Source organism: Vicia villosa, linkage group LG1 (assembly GCF_029867415.1).
Source record: "Vicia villosa cultivar HV-30 ecotype Madison, WI linkage group LG1, Vvil1.0, whole genome shotgun sequence".
Classification (NCBI taxonomy): Eukaryota; Viridiplantae; Streptophyta; class Magnoliopsida; order Fabales; family Fabaceae; genus Vicia; species Vicia villosa.
In genome coordinates this window covers 60674536-60694663 of record NC_081180.1, presented here as the reverse complement: position 1 = coordinate 60694663, position 20128 = coordinate 60674536, and the positions used below count along the sequence as shown (strand labels likewise).

At 31.1% G+C, this 20128-nt stretch overlaps 1 protein-coding gene and 1 long non-coding RNA gene across 2 annotated transcripts; both read left to right on the top strand.

Annotated features, from left to right (window-relative positions):
- The first annotated feature begins 4468 nt into the window (after positions 1–4468).
- Positions 4469–5752, top strand: LOC131639196 (transcription factor MYB44-like). Its single transcript, XM_058909702.1, has one exon. The coding sequence runs from the start codon at positions 4617–4619 to the stop codon at positions 5463–5465; it is 849 nt and encodes a 282-aa protein (XP_058765685.1). The 5' UTR covers positions 4469–4616; the 3' UTR covers positions 5466–5752.
- Positions 5753–12556: 6804 nt separating this feature from the next.
- LOC131607407 (uncharacterized) lies at positions 12557–14633 on the top strand. The gene is made up of 5 exons (XR_009285294.1): positions 12557–12791; positions 12888–12922; positions 13672–13748; positions 13970–14098; positions 14316–14633. It is a non-coding gene; the product is annotated as an uncharacterized LOC131607407 (long non-coding RNA).
- Positions 14634–20128: the final 5495 nt, after the last annotated feature.

The window sequence follows — 20128 nt, the reverse complement described above, 5'->3', positions numbered from 1 at the left end:
TTACTAGTTTTGAACTAAGTCTCATACATTTCACTCTTTTCTTTGCTTGTTCATCTCCAATTGTGAAAGATCTACACACTTTATGCTTGTTCTTGAAGTTACTCCAACAATTTGGTTCAAGAATTGGTAAATTCCTAAACTCTAAGATGTAGATCTTTGTTGCTTGTGTTCAATGCATCTTTGATGCTATATTGGTCCTATTTGATGGTGATTTGGTGGAAAATTCGTGCTCCAATTGATATGTGATCATAAAGTGTTTGTATGTTTGCTTAAGTCAAGTTTTATGCTTCTTAATACTGATTTTTTTGAAAACTGCACTGAGGAAATCGATTTCCTCCTTAGGGAAATCGATTTCCATTCCGTTTCTACGCCAGATTTGAAAACTTGCACTAAGGAAATCGATTTCCTCCTTAGGCAAATCGATTTCCCCTGGGACAGAATGTGTTTTTTGCCTTTTTTATGCTTGTTTTGGCTTCCTTCTTCCTCCACTTCATTAATATCATTGGATCTAGGATGTTGATAAGTTTGAAATGACCAAATCCATAATATTAGATGAATGATATTAATGATAGTGTGAGTTGATTATCTTTTATTCATTTTATTCTTCTTCTCCTTCTTTTTTTCTTTTGATCGATGAAAGTCTTAACACCTTGAGAATTCTATGGATTCTTGGTAAAGACTAGATCGCTCCTTATTTTTCTTTTCGTGCGGTATTGCTTTCGGAGAGTGATCTACATATCGCTTCTCTCGCATGCATTAGCACATAAAGTTTTGACCGGCCTCGTTGTAGGGTGATTTCTACATAAATCACTTGGCGATCTGCTTAACATAGCGCAATATTTCGTGTCCTGAATCATAAAAAGATCAAATATGGAAGAGAATTGTATGCGGTTGATTTAGGACTTATGGAGGTTTATCGTGTAGTCGCTATGATTTTATCAAGTTTCTGATAAATGTCCATTGAATTTAAATCCGAGAACATCCTTCACTCACCATCGATCTTTCTTACTAACTTTGATAACATACTTGACAAGTTTCAAGATGGTTATCTTTAACATCTAACAATTGACTTTAATTTCCGCAATTTATTATACCGCTCTTTATTTTTTGCTTTATGCTTTACTTTATCATTTCATCACGTTTATATTCCGCTATTTTCTCTTTGTCCATTTGGACACTATGTTTATGTTTCCGCTATTTTATTTTTGTCCACTTGGACCATACTTTACTTTTATGCTAAAACACTAATAAACAACAAAAATCTAAAAAACGCTTAAGGCTCTTTTTCGGACTATTGGTTACTATCCTGAGCATTTTGGAGATTCGGACTTATGGACTTAGTACCTCTGGACTCTTATTCCGTGATTACTCTGTTGTTATTCTGTCTGTCTGGCATTGGATTGCTGTCTGTTTATGTGTGCAGGTATTTCCTTGAAAGCCCTTGATGGTTAATTCCAAGGCATTGACATAAGGATTTTACCCGAAAACAGCCGTTACTCTGCCCGATTTCCGTCAGAATTTTAATGTGCTTAATGCAAAGTGGTGCTAAAGATAATAAGTTCATCTGGATCCCCAAGTGATAATGTTGGTTTAGTATTGATAGTCCAAAGGATGAGAAATCTACCTTGACTCATAATGTCAAGTGTTGGCTTCTTATTTCGGTTAGACCGTTCTTTTCCTTAGCTTTTATTTTACGCAATAGGATAGCCTCTTCATCTCCTCCCCTTCTTTAATTTTCAAAATCTTCTCTCTTTTTACAAAACCTTCTTATGTTTGCAACCTTTTCAAAACCTTTTCTTTAAAAATATCTTTTGCCCTTAGTGGCCTTTTTCTTCAAAAAAGTTTAGACACGACTAATTGTTGAAACGAGTGGCGATACCCCACGATTTTGAAATTGATTGATATAATGAGATCTTTTCCGCCTGAGAGAGCTAGTGGCATACTCGTTGATTTCTATCCGAGTTGAAGCCCTTCTTTCATTTGCGATGCAAAGAACTCGTTTGTTCTCATGCTCAAGATCAATGGCTGAGTATTTCTCTCCGACGATGATAAAGTGTTTATTCGTTTTTTAAAAAACGTTTTTCCCTTTAAGCGGAACTACATTAGCTCTGACTTCTCCATTGCACCGAGGAGGTATGTAGGCACAAAGCTTAACGCTTTGCCGAGCTTATTTTAAAAATAAAACAAACTCTTTTTAGCACGCATGACACAAATTTTCAAAAAGGTTCCTGTGGAATACCACAAATATGAGGGGTGCTTAAAACCTTCCCCTTGTATAATCAACACCCGTACCTAAGATCTCTTCTTTTTGTTTTAAAAACAAACTTTGGGTTTTCTTCGTTCTTTTCCCTTTTCCTTTGGAAATAATAAAGCGCGGTGGCGACTTTCACTGAAATATCGAGTCGAGTCAATATAATGGCTTCGATCTCAGATTTTCCCCGCTACAGGACCTAATTGAGTTGTTGTGGTGATTAAAATCTGAAAAACTAGTTAAGTTTAGAATTCGCAAATTGAATCATAGTATAATCATCTTTCGTGAATTATACTAGTGGTATCGATTGAATACCTTTCGTATCATCATTAATTTAATTTGTGATATTTGTACATTTATTAAGTGTTTGTGTGGGTTAATTTCTATTCAATTATAACTCACTCTATTTCACTTTAAAATACTTCCATGCACATACTCTGAAAATCTTTTGATATTTAGTTTTCAAATAATAGGTTGATTTGTTTTAAAAAGTCTATCCACCTCACCTCTCTATTTTATACTGTTTTCTTACATCATATTCTCATTCAACAAATATAACATTTTAAATACTTTATTAGATCTCTAACATTAGGGGCCATTAGATACATACTAAAAGATTGATTGACATGAAGAATAATCTCACGGAAAAATGATTACGGTACCTTGAAAAATACATAAAATTTTGGCCTAAGGAAACAACTAGGGATGGACAATTGTCGGTTTCGATTGGTATCAGGCTTAAAATTTAAATCCGACGTAAACTGCAGTTTCATGTTAATGACCCAATTTCGACCGAAAAATTTTAATTTTCGTCAGATCCGGTTAAATCGGTTAAACGATTAAGTCGGGTGGGCTTTATCGGTTTTTAATATTTATTGGAAAAAACTCATTAAAATGACTAATTTTTTTTTATAAAATTTCACATATTCAATTTTTAATTGTAAAAAAATAAAATAAAGTTTTAAATAATTAAAGAATAATTATTTTTATGTAATAATTTTTCTAATATTATTTACATTATTTTGGTTATTATCACACTATAAACTAAACAACATTCAAAATATTTTAGTGTATCGTTAAACTAAAAAAAAATATAATAATCTAACAATATTGTGAATTTTATTTTTATAATAAGTTAGTCTTATAATAATAAAAATAAATAAAATAAATATTAATTGAGTTCGGAGGATTCAGTTTTTAACAGATTCAAAATAATTATTCGAGCCCGATCGAACCAACGCTATAATATCCAAATTAAACAACTAAAGCAATCCGACATCCAATCCGACCCGATCCGATGGTAAAGAATAACTAACGGATCGATCGATTTAAATTGAGAGGATATAATTTGTCCCCTCCTAAAAATAACCGATGAGAAAGTGAAAGAGGACCGCCAAATAATAAAACAATAATACTAACATTTATCCCTTCGAATTTAATCTTTATTTATTTTAAAATTTATTGATTATAAATACGAACAAACTTGTTTATATAATATAAATAAATATTATTTTTATTTAATTCAGCGAACACATATGATCACATATGATCGTTAGTCATCTGCTCAAATTTAACCTTTATTAAATTTTAATTGATATTTTAATAAAATTTGAAGCCTATAATTTTGCATTTTAGAAGAATGGTTCATATTTTAATTATTTTTTTATATAAAAACGTATATATTTAAAACTTTATATATATATATATATATATATATATATATATATATATATATATATATATATATATATATATATATATATTCATAAGAAATAATCTTTATAAAATATTAATAAATATTGAAAATATTTTTAGTTGTTGAAATTCTCAACTTTAAAATTCATAATTTTATTAAAATAACATATATTTAATTAAAAATAAAATATTTCCAATACACGGGATTATGGCGCATTATTGGCAAGTTTACCCATGGTTCTAATTGATGAACACTAACATATTTCAATCAAATTTAGTATATTATTATTATTATTATTATTATTATTATTATTATTATTATTATTATTATTATTATTAGACCTTAATTTAATGTATAAATATCTTACAGTTAATATGTGGGTTAGCTAAAGAAATAAAATTAAAAAAAAAAAGTGATGAGTTGTGTAAAGAAGAGCAGCAAAGAATCGACGCGTGTTGAAATACAGCTGTATCGCAAAATCCCAAATCAACCGCTTCCCAGGAACAAGCGGTATCCACAGTCCCATGACCGATACGAAAATCCCCAAAAACCTAACCTCCCAAACCGTTTCCCCTCACCCACCCATAACCCTCACACATATAAACCAACGCAATTCCAACTTCTCTCTCACAACAACAAAATCTCAAACCCCAAAACCTTCTCCCAATAATGGATCGGATCAAAGGCCCATGGAGCCCCGAAGAGGACGACGCTCTAAAGAACCTCGTCGAGCGCCACGGCCCCCGTAACTGGTCCCTCATCAGCCGCGCTATCCCCGGCCGCTCCGGTAAATCCTGCCGCCTCCGTTGGTGTAATCAGCTTTCTCCTCAAGTCGAGCATCGCGCTTTTACACCTGAAGAAGATAGTCTCATCATCAGAGCACACGCTCAGGTCGGTAACAAATGGGCCACGATAGCACGGTTACTCTCTGGTAGAACCGATAACGCTATCAAAAACCACTGGAACTCAACTCTCAAGCGTAAGTGTTCGTCTTTCATGGCTTCCGACGATCCATCCTTCAATCCTCAACCGCTCAAACGCTCCGCCAGCGTCGGCGCGCCGGGGAGTCCGTCCGGTTCTGATTTAAGCGATTCCGGAAATCATATCTTCCGTCCTGTTCCCGTTCCGATTCCGGTTCGATTACCTGTCGAATCAACATCTGAACCAGAACCAGAGGAAGACGACGGTCCATTTACTTCGCTTTCGCTCTCGCTCTCTCTCCCAGGCTTGGATACATCAGATGCGGTGAACAATCACCGTCCTGCGGCGGTGGTTCCGACTAGTCCATCTCCTTCTCCGTTAAGTGCTGTAACGGCTTCTGTGGCGGCGAAGGTTTCTCAAGAAGTTGGAATCGGAGCGTTGAATTTGAGTGGTGAATTCATGGCGGTTATGCAGGAAATGATAAAGAATGAAGTGAGGAGTTACATGGAAGAGCTTAATGGGATGTGTTTTCAGGGTGTGGATAGGCTCAGAAACGTTTCTGCTAAACCAATTGGGATTAACAGGGTTGATTCCTAATTTGGGTGATTAGAATTTAATTAGAGTATTTTAATTAATGTTAATGTTAACAAAAAAATGGGTTTGAAAAAAAGAAGAAAAGAGGAAGCTTTATTTTTTTCTTTTTTTTTAAGCAAATAATTTTGGCCAATGTACAGAGGAGAGAGTTAGTTGAGAAATGGAAGTTCATTTACTTGGCAATGGCAAATCTGTAAATTCTCTCTTGTTCGGTTTGGTTGGAAAAGAAAAAGAGGGTTTAGTTGGGAAAGAAAATGGAATATCCTCAAAAATTTCTTATTTGAGTTTAATTAATTTTCTACTATTATCTGTAGAATGGTACAAGTATAATGTAAATAATCGTTATTATGGTTCAAATCCAAAATTAAGTGAGAAAAAGGAAATTGAAATTAAGTGAGTCATGAAAAAGGAAATTGGTGCGTTGTTTGGAATTGGGAGTGGTTTTTGTCAGTTATACATTTATGAACCTGAAAATTAGTTGATCAGTTACAGATCAGTTACAATATGGTCATATTTTGAATTTTTAGAATCGAGAAATTTTCCGCATAACCACTGGATAGTTGAGAGTTGAGACCGTTTTTTATGGTTTTTTTAAAACCAATTTAACTGCAGTTATTTTTTTACAATAGCTGATCACACAATTAATAATATATATTTTTGGTTACACTTTATTTTTTTCGGTTACACAGTTAAGAATATTTTTAATAAACGAATTAAAACTTGCTGCATTTAATTTTAAGTAAAAATAAAAAAAATATTGATACATGTGTTAATTTAAATTTTCCGTGACTTTGTCTTTATGCGTGAATATTTAATTTAAATTAATTGATTGATGAAATTAATGTGTTTATTTGTATGCTAAAGTAGTTTTATTGATATATTTTTGGAGGAAAAAAAAAATACATTTTACGTTTTGGGAGTTAAGTAGGTTGATGTTTTACTACTATTGGGAAAAGGACTAAGTTTTGTTATTATGTACATTTAACTAGTGTTACATTAGTTATTAATATGTAAATATAATCATTCCTTTTAAAAAAAGTAAATACAATCATCTTTATTTTTATAGTAAATAAAAAAATATAGACTTAAATATCAGTTCTAATTAATGTGAAGATGGAGAGTTTGGTTTATGAGTTAGAGTATAATATCATTAATGTTAAAATTTATTTTTGGTCCCAATGTATTTGATGATTTTGGTCTCCGCTTTTAAAACATTTTGATCAATTCAACTTGTGTGTGTTAAGAGAGAACATACGCACATCAATTAAAATGAAGTAGAGTACCTTGAATTAGAATGGAGTGTATATATGGGGAACACCTTCAAAGAATGCATCAGAGATATATGGAGAGATATTGATCAAACGATTCCTATTCTTGATAGGGAGAAATAGTGTATTCAAATGCGAGTAATCTTCAATGTTCAAGATGTATTTGAGTATGTAACTCATGGATTTCAACTATTAGTGGAGAATGCTAAAAGAAATTTAGAAATTGGCATTCAAAGAAGCAAGGAAACAAGATTAAAATGCACTATTTTAGATACACCAATGTGTTGAAGCAAAGGTGTTTGATAAAAAAATTCATGCTACAACATCGAAAAAAGCATTGGACATGCTTGAGAAATATTATGGAGGAAATTCAAAGGTCAAGAAGGTGGGCCTTTAATATCTGAGAAAGCAATATGAAATGCTTGAGATGAAATAAGTCGAATCAGCGGCAAACTTCTTCATAAGGGTGCAAGAATTAACCAATAAAATGAAGAATTCTGGAGAAATTGACAGAGCAAATGAAAGTTAAAAAGATACTTCGTAGTCTCACCCCTCAATATGATATGATAGTAATAACAATTAAGGAAAACGAGGATATGATCATTATGACAATGGAGGACTTGCAAGGTTCACTTGAAGCCAATTGAGACTAAATCAAAGAGAGACTGATAAATATTTTGAGCAAGCTTTGATCGTTCATTTAAAGAAAAGACCTTTTGAAGATATGAGGAAGAAATGGAAGCAGGGGAAAGGACAATATCATAAAGAAGCTTCTTCATTTAGCAGAGAGAAGAAGAAGATTGAAGATAAACTTGAATCTCCCAAAGGAGGAGGAGGGTTTAATAGAAATCAAGGCAAGAAAAGGTTTCAAGACAAGAGAAAGATCCAATGTTTGAACTGTGAGAAGTATGGTCATTTTGCATTTGACTGTTGGTTTGGAAAGGGAAAGCAAACCAAGACTGGTGTAGAAGAAGCTAACATGACCCAAGATGACTCTGATTCATATCCTATTATGATTATGGTAACAACTTGTGAAGGAGCTCAATACAAAGAAAGGGAGGCAAAACAACATTGATCGGAGATGTATTATTTATTCGTGGTATGCAATACAATATCATAGGCATTGGTCACCTTGTTGAGAAAGGATTCTCAGTAACCATGGAAGGCAAGGATGGTGCTAAAACCATCCTTGGAAAGGAATAAAATTTAGAAGGATAAATTTAATACCACAAACCTACATTGTCTCCATACATCAACTTCTATTGAAGAAAGATGGCTTTGGCACCAAAGGTATGGGCATCTAAATTTTAGAAGTCAAGGAAAATTGAATACTATGAAGTTAGTATAAGGCTTGATTAAGATAGTGACACCAGTTAAAGCATATGGTATTTGCATGCTTGGGAAGCAAACAAGATTTCCTTTTGTGAATTATTTATCTTTAAGGGCCAAGCATGTATAGAATGTAGTTTTATCTGACATTGGTTATCCATTTGAAACCCTTTCTTGTGGAGGAAATAAGTACTTCATATCATTTGTAGATGAATTTAGTAGGATGTTGATGGTGTATTTGATAAAGACTAAAGGTGAAGCTTTAAACATATTCAAGTGGGTTAAAGTTATGGCTGAGAAACAAAAATGGTGTGGTGAAATGGCATCTTGCATTAAGTAAATCCTCCATATACATATCAAAATAATGGCGTGGTTGAAAGAAGTAATAGAAGCTTGGTTGAAATGGCTAGGAGCATGCTGAAACAAAAGTCACTCCCTCACAAATTTTTGGGTGAAGCAGTGTCTATTACTACTTATGTTCTAAATAGATATCCCACCAAGATTCTAAGGAATTAGGTTCCAGAAGAAATCCTAGCATCACTCATCTCAAGGTATTTGGATCACTATGCTATAGACATGTGCTAGATGAAAGAAGAAGCAAACTTGAAGACAAGAGTGAACCTATGATCTTAGTTGGTTACCACCCAACCAGAGCATAAAGGTTATACAATCCAACCACTAAGAAATTGGTAATTGGCAGGGATTTGATTATAAAAGAAGCAAAATCATAGGATTAGATCCAAGGTGAAGAAAGAACAAGAGTTGTTTCAATGCAATTTGCCTTTAGTGATGAGAATATAGTCATAAATGAAGCTCAACTTGAAACAGTGGTGCCAAATCAAATTCAAAGACCAACTAGAAGCATACAAGTCTTTGCAAGATTTAATGATTGTGAAATTATATATGATAATGTAGTGGATGAGGAGGGAGAAATAATTCATTTTGCCATGTTAGTCGGTGCAAAACCATTGGAGTATCAGGATGCCATTAAAGAAAAGGTTTCGAAAGATGCAATGATGGATGAACTTAACTCAATTGAGAAGCGTGACACACGAAAATTGACTCATTTGCCTGGAGATACGAAACTAATATGTGTGTACTGGATTTTTAAGGTAAAACTGAATCCAAAAGGAGCTATGGTGAAGCATAATACAAGACTTGTGGCAACGGGTTTTCTTTAGAGACAAGGCTTGGATTATTTTGAAGTATTTGTACCTGTGGCAATACACGGGACTATAAGAATGGTAATGGCCTTAGCTTGTAATAGAAGATGGACATTATTATATATTGATTTAAAATTTGTGTTTCTGAATGGCCCTCTTGAAGAAGTGTTATATGTGTCACAACCTCTAGGTTTTGAAGTTAAATGAAAAGAGCATATGGTGCATAATTTATACAATGCTTTTATATGGTTTGAAGTAGGCAGCAAGATCCTGGAACAAGAGGATTGATGCCTTCTTCATCAATCATGGTTTTAAAAGATGCTCAGTTGAACATTTTCTGTATGTCAGATACAAGAAAGAAAAATTAAAGTTTTTGGTATATTTGTATGTTGATGATTTATTAATAACTAAAGAGTCTCAAAGTCAGATAGAAGGGCTTAAAAGTGCCATGAAATCAAAAATTGAAATGGTAGATATAGGGAGTTTATCCTACTTCATTGGTATGGAATTTATGTACAATGAAGATGGATTAATTTTGCATCAAGCCAAATATGCTACTAGCTGAAAAGATTCAACATGTTGGAATGCAATATTGTTGTGACTCCTGATGAAACAGGTCAGAAATTGGAAGGGCTGGACAATGAATAAAAGGTAGATGCCATTATGTATAAACAAATGATTGGATCACTAAGATATAAATATATATATATATATATATATATATATATATATGCAAGAGTAAACTAGATATCAACTTTGTTGTGAGAATTCTAAGTTGATTCATGAATGATCCGAAGAAGTCCCATCTGCTAGCGGGTAAAAGGGGGTTGAGATAAATCAAAGGTACTTTGAATGATGATGTATACTTTCCATATGGAAGCAAGGGAAGCAAGGATAAAGTGATAGGATTTTCTGATTTAGATATGTGTGGGGATAGATTGGATAAGAGGAGTACCACAAGTTATGTTTTTAAGTTTCAAGGAGCTCCAATATCATGGATCTCTAAGAAGCAACCTGTTGTAGCTCTTTCTATCTATGCAGAGGAATACATAGCTGGGTGTTTAACTGCTTGTCAAGCTGCTTGAATTGAATCAGTGTTATTTGAACTTGGAGTAACTATTCAAAAAATGAGCAATGGTATTCTTTACCTTTTTTTAGTGTGTCTTATTCAAAGTTTTAAAGTAGTTGGACCTCGATTTTAGTGAGTTTTTACTTTCGAAATTGTGTTTTCTCTAGATTTCAGGTAAAAAGAATGAACCATGTCAAAATGGAGCTAAAACTGAGCCAAATGTGTAAAGATTGCTTAAGATAATGGTCTCTAGTACAAAAATCAGAGCTTATTACGGTCAGACCATAATGACCGTTACTGGCCGTAATGGAACCTTCATACATAAAAATAACCAGCATTATCACCTTCCCGTAATGGCTATTATTGGTAGTAACAGGCATTACCACCTGCCATTAATGGTCGTTACTGGTAGTAATGGACCAGAAGCCGACCTAAATTTTCCATTTTTACATCTGTTGTTTTTATGTCCCTTCAATTTCTGAGTGTTTTAGAAATTTCTCTTCATCACCAATGCCTCATTTACACGAATTTAAGTCATTCTTTATGAATTAAGGCCTCTATAAAGTTATAAAACATTGAGAAAAACACAAAGTCATTTTCTAAATATTAACCTACTTTTGTACTTTGTTATTTTTCCGTGTTTTTACATTTTGCGAGTGTTGTTGTACCATTGTTCAAGTATCCTTGAAGCATCTTTTGTATCATAATACACTGCATTTTGGGTTTTTAATTCCAATTTTGCTTTATGAATATGCTTGTGTTGCCTATTGTTATATATAATTTAATCACAATAATGTCTGAGTAGATCTTTTTAGGATTTCGGATCATGAGGAGTGTCCAATGATAGAACCCGTTTAGATTCTTAACAATATTTGTTACGAGAAAAATATATCACTTATTTTAGATTTTTGCTTTAAACGCACAATTTCTCTAAGAAAGTAGGAATGCCTTAGATATCGATCACATACTAAAAGGGAGTGAATTGGTATCTAAACTAGAAATACCAAATAGATGAGTTTGAGGACGACAAAAGTGTCTCAAACTCAATTGGGAAACTTTCATTTTCAAGTAGTTGTGGTTAGAAATAGATCCTAAACAAACAAACTATGTTGAAAAAATTAGGTAGTGTGTTGGTTTAGAACACAATAACACGCTGACGAAAGTAGGTGTTATTCACTTCCTATTTTTCTACAAATTACTTTTTTTCATAATAAATAAAGTTAAGAATTTGCATGAGATGTAAGTTCCCTTATGAATGTTTAATAACGAGAAACTTCCATTTATTCTAATTTTTTGTTTTGAAAGATTAAGTTCACTATGAAAGTAGGAACGATTTAGGCATCAACTATATGCTAAAAGGGTATAGTTAATTCCCAACATAGAAATTTGGGACAGTTGAATCTGAGCCGGCGAGAGTGTCTCAAAGTCAACTGAGAAAAGATCTGCCAATTTTAATAGTTGTGTTTTAAAAGGTTTCTAAAAGAATGAGGTACACTGCAAAAACAGATAACTTGTTAGTTTAGAACACAATAATGCGTTGACGAAAGTAGGCATTAGCAATAATTTTTATTTATTTCTACAAGTAATTTTCTCGTGATAAACTAGAATCAGAATTTGCACTAGTATGTCTAGGACCGGAATCTTAGTCTCGGATCCCAATTTATAAACTGTAAAAAATCAATTTTAATTATTCTCAAAACAAACCAACTTAAACAATCGTCTTAGCTAAACACCAAAACAATATAACTCAGTAATTTGATTTTTGGTCTCTCTAAACGATATTTTTACTACTTTAATATTGTTGTACACTTGCAGTGTGTCAAGAACCAATTAAGCTTCTTATTGAGAATAAATTTTTTATAAACCTTACAAAGAATCATGTCTCTCATGGTAGGTCCAAGCATATTAAAACAAGGTTCCCCTATATAATGGAACAAGTGAACAAAGGGAAGTTATCTATGAGATATTTCCAACTAAGGATCAAATTGTTGACATTTTTTATAAAATTTGTAAAGGGAGAACAACTCTATGAACTGAACACAAAATTAGGAGCGGTAGCATTTGATTAAGATATGCAGTATCTACTATCTATCCATTACTAATAGATTGACCAAACTGCCTATATTGTCCTTTCACCAAAATTAAATTACACTAATAAAAGGGCTTTTTCGTAACAAACAAATTAAGTATTCACTCTTTCAACTTTATTGGAGGGATGTCCCAAGTGTTAGTTTTTCATTGGTCCGAGTTAAATAATACTTTTCCCTACAACCCAACCTTACACTCTTTCCACACTTTTCCCTATTCATTCTCTCTCTTCCGTTTTGGTTCTTCTATCTCTTCCCCCCCTCAAACCCTAACACCTTCATTCTTCTATCTCTTTCCGCCTCAAATCCTTTCACCATCTTCTTCAAGCTTCTCTCTATTCCTACTTCTTCAATGCAGAACACACAAAAAGTTATTTTTCCCTCATATGACATTCGATTTCCTCTTTCCATAGGTATGAACGAAACCCATTGTTTCCTTTCCACAATGATTAAAAGCTTCATTCTGATTTCATGTTTTCCTCACTCTATTTTTGGTTTATTCTTTGCAGAACAACCTATTCAACAAATCGCCGACTCATTCCAGGTATATCACCACTTTAAATTTGACATCTTCAAACAACTTCTTTACATGTTCTCTGTGTTTTATTCTAAATGATGTTTGTGGGTTGTGTTCTAAGTGTTTATTCAAAAGAAATTGGATCAAAGTTTATCTCTTTTTCATATATGTTGTTTTCTTTATTTTTCTCATCATAGTTTTTGGTTTGTTTGTGTGAGATTTTGGTTTGTTTGTTTGAGGTTGTGCAAGTATACAACTTTTTCTCATCATGGTTTTCGGTTGTGTTTGTTTGCTTTATTGAGTCTACAACTTTATCCTTAAAACAATGTTTCAAACTTCATGTTTCTATTGTACTTTTACAACTATGAGTTGGACTGTTTTCAAAAGTTCATGTATATTCAAAGTTATCCTTTCTTCTAATTTTTTGTTGGTTAAATGAATATGGTTTGTTATGATTTTTATTTCATTTTATATTTTGGTTTTCAAATTTACATTTAAATTTTCTTTATTACTTTCCTTGAGGGATTACGAAACATAGAACAAAACCAATAATAACATGATTTCTAAATGTTCCTTGAGAAAGAATTGTGTTGTTTAGTTGTCATTTGGGATTAATTTTGTTTTTAGAATCATTTTGATATTTTTTTAATTATATTTTTTTTTCTTCTTAGTAGATTGATTTATTTAATTAAAACTTTTTAAAACTTTTTTGTTCTAATCTCCTAATCTCTGAAAATTTTGCTATTTACATTTTACAATCCAATTTACATATGCAGGACTAAATCAGGATGCTTGCTCTCAAAACATATGCCTCTTGCTGTTAGAAATTCAACTATACTCAGCAACAAAATTGGTACACTTCAACCTACTAATAATTATGTCCATTTACAACTTTGTTTTCGCTTTTCTTTGCCTATATTCTGGTCTTTCGTCCATGCTTTCTATGTATCAAATAAGAGGTATTAATTGCAATTCCTGTTAAAATATCACATCAGTTTAGAGAAAGCTGACTGTCTTTTTTTTTTTAACTCTAATTAATGCCTTTCTATGTTTGTACTTTATACATTACAAAAGGGTTGAGCACTTGAGCTGTCACTTCCATTTGGAGTAGGATGGCCATAGATCTCATTACATGATGTCGAACAAGCACCGACATGACTTGGGTGAGGAGTATACCAGTGTGACAACGAAAACGAACAGTTGGTAGGTAACTTATATACAATTTCATAAACTATATTATAAGCCTAATACTATCACTTGGAAGCTAATACTTTCACTTTTAATTTCCTGCATTACAGTTGCATAAGGCATTATCATGATGATTATGCTTCTTTTGGATCTTGATTCTCATGCCTTTATCATGTTGATTATGTTTCTTTTGATGCTAATCTAACTCAAAATATCTATTTTTGTGTTGCAGATTTAGATGATACTTTCTATCCCCTATGATGTGGTATTGCAAAAGATGTGGCAATATAATGTGTTTATGCTTTGTTAATTGAAAACTTATACAACAACACTGTATTTTTTCTACTCACTTTTTTCAATGGGGAATGCTCACATCATTATTTCTAACCGTCCTTAAACAATTTTTATTATTGGTTCATTCTAGAGTGTTGAATTTCTTATTTCTCAATAAAAATGTTGAGTTTGAGTCACAAATTTTTTGTTCCTTTTACATATTAATGCTTATCACATGTTTTATTGAATAATTTGTATTATACAATTATTCTGCAATATATGGAGTCTCCAAAACTTTAAATTTTGGTGTATTCTTATTTTTAATTTTGTATCTCTTTTCAATTTTTTTATAATTTTTGTTAAAGTATAATTTAAATTTAAGTAGTTAAATTAGTTATGTTATTTATAGATTTAAATAATAAATTATATATTACGGGTCCGTATCAACACAATTTTTATTTTATTTAAATTTATATCATCATTATTTATTTTATAGGTTCATTTTTTTCAAATGTTTTTTTCTCTATCTCACAAGTATTTTTTTTCTTTTTGTATTATGGATTAATATAATTGAGTTTACATAATTATTTATCACTTTATAATTAAATAATTTATTTTAAAATTACACGTGTATCTAAATCTAAATATATTTTATATCGTATCAAATAAATGTATCAAATAAATTTACCCGTGCGGATGATCATTTACTATCAAGCAATTACTATTCAATTGACCAAACTATCTATTACACACAGAATTAGCACATGAATACGATAATAAAATGTTTAATCTTACGGGCCATTTTCAATACAATGTCTATTTTATTCTAAACAACAATGACTTTTATTTGAAAACTAAAGTATTTTTTTTTCAAATTTCAAAACGATTCCTATGGATATTCGATTTTCAAAGAATTGGGAGTATAAAAGAGCAATTGATGAAACCCTAACTCTATTTAAATAAAACGATTCCTTTTGATTATGCATATTGCTTATAGTTCCTTTTATTTATATTATTTATATCATTAAAAAAATACAACACCAGGAAAAAATTCACCCGTGCGGGAGCACGGGTCTCTGACTACTTATCCTTAAAGTTATAGAACTTGTTTTGAGAGTTTTAATTAAGGGAGACTATTCTGTATTAATTCAAATTGAGATAGAATAGAGGGAAAAGTTAGTTACAAATTGTTTTAGAGGTGGTTAATTAGCTATAAATATTGTAATAAATTGTGTATTCATTAATCAATAAATAAAAGATTAAAAAAAAATTCCATTAATCTTTTTACTTTATTCTCTTTGCACTCTCTCTTCTTCACCTGTATCATTTTGATCTTTAACATTTGATAACACCAACAAATAGAACATCAAAAGGTGGTGTTAGTGAGTTGGAAGGCTAGCTCCTCTAGTGGGCTGGGCAAAATTAAATACAAATGGATCTTATAGAGATGGTGGTCATATTGGTTGTGGTGGAATCGCAAGAGGAAGTGATGGCGAGTGGGTTAGGAGGCTTCATTAAGAATATTGGTATATGAAGTGCTTATTTGGTGGAACTATGGGGAGTGTTGGAAGGACTCATGAATGCTAGAAGATTTTAATTTCGATACATAGAGTTGCATGTTAATTATCTTGTTATTGTGCAACATATTAAGTCACCTGGAAATAGGATTTGGAAATAGAGGTCTCTTGTTGAGAAGATTCATTGTTTTCTAGCTTTAAATCGGGAAGTTATTATTCATCACTCCTACCGTGAAGCAAATTAATGCGTGGATGTTTTAGCCAAGTATGGTTGCTGAGCGGATACTAGGATTATTTATTTTCATGTTTGTCTTAGTAGTATAAGTAACTTTTTGCTTTTTGGTTTATTGGTTAATACTATCCCTCGTGCAATTTCGTTTCGTTGTAATTCTCTTTGTTTTGGGCAATCTTTTAAAACCCATACCGATCATCGACTCAGTCAAACTATTGGGTCACAAAGTTAATGGTCAGACCAGTGAGTCACCGGTCGAACCGCATAAATTCTAATAATGTGAAAATATATTTTTATTTTTCTAATATAACATGACTTTTTTTCAAACCTTTTATTAGTTTAAAGTATTATTATATCTTATAATTAATTTTTTAACATTTTAAATTTATTATATTATTATATTGTACGATTAATAATAAATAATAAATAGTAAATAAATATAATGAGAATTGTAATATTGTAATTATATAATATATAATTTTTTTTCTCTTTAATCAAATTAAACATTAAAGAGATTCAGTGCAGTTGTTAAAACTATAATCCTAATAATTTTGAAATGTTACCAAGTCTGATTTTTAAAATTTGACAAAATTTCATTTTTATAATTTTAATATTATTTAGTTATTATAAATAATTAACATAATTATAAATATAAAAAAATTAGATTCTAAAGCAGAGACACCAAAACTTAAGAAAGTAAAAATAGGGGATCAAACCACCAGATCAAAAAATCCACCGGATCACTGGTCTATCCTGTGAATCCGTCGGGTCACACTGATTTTCATCGGGTCGTTTGCAACAATGGTCCGATGATCTTACCGGACCGCTCTATCCTCGAGTTCACGGTTTAACCAGTTCGACCGACTGGAACATTCTGGATTTAAAACTGTGGTTTCGGGTTTAGGCCCTCGTGAATATAAAAAAAGAATGTAGTGTGTGATAAGGTATTATAAAAAATAGTTATAAAATAAGTTGATGGTTTCTTATTGAATGATTAGGGGTGTGATCTATTCGATTTAGGCCGAATTTTGATTAAAAAATGTATGAATCAATGATATCTGTATCGGTTTGGTTTAGTTATATTTTTAGTCTTTTTAAAAATAGAACCTGTTGTGAATCTTATTGAAATTACGAAAAAAATTCAATATCAGTTTGGGAGGAAAAGAACAGTAGCAACCAAAATAAATGGTCTACAGCAATAATAGTTTGTACACAGATAATATAACAGAATAAGGCGAAAAAATACAATGGTTTGTCTACCCAGTTTGATCAAACGATCTACTCTAGGGAGAGAACAGCTCTCCAATTCACTATACTCAGAAATTTGTTTCAAGATATTACAGATGAGTTACAAGAAAATATCTTTTGCCTTCACGTTCCCAAGAAAAACCTGAAGGCGACTAAAAATTAACCTTATTTTCTACCAAAGTGTTTCCCAACCTCTTCAACCTTCAATATATGAATAACCTAAACCCAAGGTGTAAACTAGTGTTTCCCAATTCCCTAGATAACTCCAAAGATTTCCCAAAAACCCTTGCCTTTCTAAGGTTTCCCTTGAGAATAACCAAAACTCTATTTTATGCATTTAAACCCTTGCTCTCCCTTGTTGTTGTAAGCTCTAAGATTGTCACACCTACAAGCATATATATATATATATATATATATATATATATATATATATATATATATATATATATATATATATATATATATATATATATATATATATATATATATATATATATATATATAAAAATAGCAAATACCTAACAAACAAAGCCCAAGATCACAATCCAATTATACATGGATTCATGGACCGAACCGAAAGAGCCGAAAACATGCAAAACGAGAAACTGTCGCAAAAGCCCGAAAACCCAAAATCACTATTCAACACACGGATGATACTATTCATCCATACGAACGACGCTATTCACTGACAGTTTTTTTCCCCGATTTCTATTTTTCGACTTTTCGTCCGATTTTTGCGGTAAATGCAATCTCCAAAATATGTTTTCTTTCTCTTCATCAACAAAGATTTTAAGGCACATTTACAACAGAACCGAACCATACTAACCAGTTTGATTCAATTGGATTCAATTGATTGGTTTACAATATTTTTCCCCAAACATTATATGCACATGTGTATTCTCCGTATCATGTGTTTTAGTGTATTTTCTTTTTACAAATAATACATTTTATATCATCTATTTTATGTTCGACTTTTCAAACAACTTACGAGTTATACTTAATCTATACAAAGCATTGACATGATTTCCATTTTATCATGAAATAATTTCAATATCACATACAAAAGTTGACACTTATTGTAGAAGAATCAGCTTGTTGTGTGTTGCTTCCTATGACACTTTCACTTATCATTTGACTCAATTTTTCCATTACCTATAACAAAAGTATTTGGTAAGAACGTGTGAAACAAATAAACTTTAACAAAGCACTAAAACAAGTAGTTTTTTAAAGCATAAAATAAAACTTTATCAAGAGCAAACAAATGAAGATTTGACAACATAGACACAAAATAAAAATAATTAGTCCAAAAATATAAACAACTAAACACTTGAATCTTGAATCTGCATTTATTCTATCTAGAGCACTTCTGACATAAGCTTTCATCAGTTTATTATATAGCTTTAGCACTTGAATCCAAATGCAGAGAAAATTTAACGAATCCAGGTAGAAATTTCACTTGTATTTACAATTCACAAAACTTATTTATAATGGAAATTTGCTGAAGTAATAGATCATTGAGAGTGAGATAAAAATCATGCAATAATCATTATTGGCTTAAAAGAGAATTTTCTTTGTAGCTAAACTAATTCTTATTGATGTCACCTTAATTAAGTTTGCAAGTTAAATCCATCCATCCTTACAGAGATTTAAATAAACAATTTCTAGAGAAGGATGTGCTTTTCATTATACATGAACACAAGATAAAATACAGGGTAGGAAAAGCAAAGAAGTAATAGTAAACATTCATGTTTTAATTAATAATGAGTTTAACAGAATCATAACAAGTCACTGAATTTTCAACAAAAGTTACCTTTTGGATCTTCAATAAAATCACACTGACTTTGTCAAACTCACTTGATATCAAACATACACTTATAAATATTAGAACAGAAATTGAATAATTACGGGGTCATCGACTCATTGTATCAGTTCACCAATTTGACAATTTCTTAAAACTATAATATCAAATTATCTCTAATTTTATCGATTCGATTCAATTCTAAATTAAATTAGAAAAAATTAGCTTTTTTCAATTTAGTTTGATTTAAATTTTTGATTTAATCGATTTTTTAATCCTCTTACACACCTTTATGATTGCTTATTTCAATAATTAAATCCCTTTTTATTATGACAAAAATTCTATTGTATATATTAATTAAGTATTTTTCCACCCGATTGATTATTACATTAGGCAAATTATTCTACCAAATTTTGCTGTGCTCTTTGCAAACAAGTTGGGTTACATAATGAAGAGCTCTATGAGAATTTTAATTTCTATCCCTTGAGTTATGCTGGATACTCTCTCAATTGTTTGTAATACCAAAAATGTATCTCTCATTTCTTTTATTAATAAATTGTCGAAATTTTTTTCTCGCAAAAAATCTGGTATGTCAATAAAAAAATTCTGTAAAATAATGTTAATTTTTTAATTTTATTTTTTTAAAAAAATTATTAAGATACAAAAAATCCGATAAAACTATGTAAATTTTTAGTTTTTTTTTTTTTAAAAAATGATAGTATATGCCAATAAAAAACGAAGTTAATATTATCTAATTTTTTTATAAATCATGTATAAAAAATCCAATATAAAAAATGCTTTTATACCAATTTAAGAAAAAAATTGTAATAGTATCAAAGTTTTTTTATTAATTTTTTTAAAATCCAATATAAAACTTAGATTTTACACCGATTTTTAAAAAAATGCAATATTAAATTTGGTATTATTCGTCAAAACATTAAAATTTAAGAGTATTATGATAAAAATACTACTAATGA